This window comes from Guyanagaster necrorhizus (genome assembly GCF_019112545.1).
Source record: "Guyanagaster necrorhizus MCA 3950 unplaced genomic scaffold BT62scaffold_31, whole genome shotgun sequence".
Classification (NCBI taxonomy): domain Eukaryota; kingdom Fungi; phylum Basidiomycota; class Agaricomycetes; order Agaricales; family Physalacriaceae; genus Guyanagaster; species Guyanagaster necrorhizus.
The window spans coordinates 437423-438506 of NW_025064910.1; the positions used below are offsets into that span (position 1 = coordinate 437423).

Below are 1084 nucleotides of genomic sequence, written 5' to 3' on the forward strand. Positions count from 1 at the left end.
GTTGCGAATATCATTGATGCTGCGCAGTGTCGTCAGATCCTCTTCGGTTGGCCGGTTCTCGATGATGAGTTGTATCCACTGTAGGAAAAACCAAACTAAGTGACATGGAAGGGAACAATGCGTGGACATGCCTCGTCGCCTCGTGCATAAGGAATAATATGCATCCCAACCCCTTCATCGATGCCGGTCCACACACATCGACCATCGCGTTTTAATACCTTCTCACGAAAGTTTTCGCGGGTAGCCGTAGTTGCAGAGTGCGTATGGGTTCGCTGTTTGATGACCTCGGGGTCAACGGCGTAAGAGAGGATGTTTCCACCAGGCACATCGTATCGGTAGACTCCCCGATCCACCAGCTCGCCGTCCAATTCTACCGCATCCCCAGTCTCACCAACCAGGGTCCCAATAACGCCTAGGACACACCAGCCAATATACCGAAGATATTTTAACGGGTATAGACAGACCGTCGTCGCGATTTGCATAGGAACTTCCAAGTAAAACGAATCTTGAGGTAATAAAAGGAGCTGAACAAAGCCTGGCGGCGGTGGCGGGCGAGGCATGTGGACGATGGTGGTGGTCGGAACCAAGTCCCACCACGGATCACGATTCACTAAGAGCTATTAATACTTTCTCACGCACCCTGTCGGAAATGTACAAAAAGGGTTATAATGACGTATAAGGTAATATTCGGCTGTAAGTGGACTGGGATGATTATAAGATTCCATAAGTAACAAGTGTTGACTGATAAGAAGCCAAATAAGAAAGAGATTTTTCCTTATTTGATGGATATAAGATGCCAACTCACTGCCCCATTGGCAAGATTATAAGGAATTTGATTTCTGGTAAGGTTCAAATAAGGTCACTGATAAGGTGTCAAATTTGCCTGGAGAAAATAAAATAAATATAAATCACATGAATTACACAATCTAATTTATTGGCTAATTTCTTCTGTGGCTAGTAGGTCACCCACAGATCTAGACTGTATTACATAAGCAAGAACACAATTAGATAGCAAGTTTACAATATCAAGGGTCAAACCAGCAACAAGAACAATATAATATTACATAAGAATTATACAGAGCAT

At 43.9% G+C, this 1084-nt stretch overlaps 1 protein-coding gene across 1 annotated transcript; it reads right to left on the bottom strand.

The window, feature by feature from the left end:
• BT62DRAFT_936360 (uncharacterized protein) lies at positions 1-588 on the bottom strand. Its single transcript, XM_043187113.1, has one exon. The coding sequence runs from the start codon at positions 558-560 to the stop codon at positions 96-98; it is 465 nt and encodes a 154-aa protein (XP_043035742.1). The 5' UTR covers positions 561-588; the 3' UTR covers positions 1-95.
• Positions 589-1084: the final 496 nt, after the last annotated feature.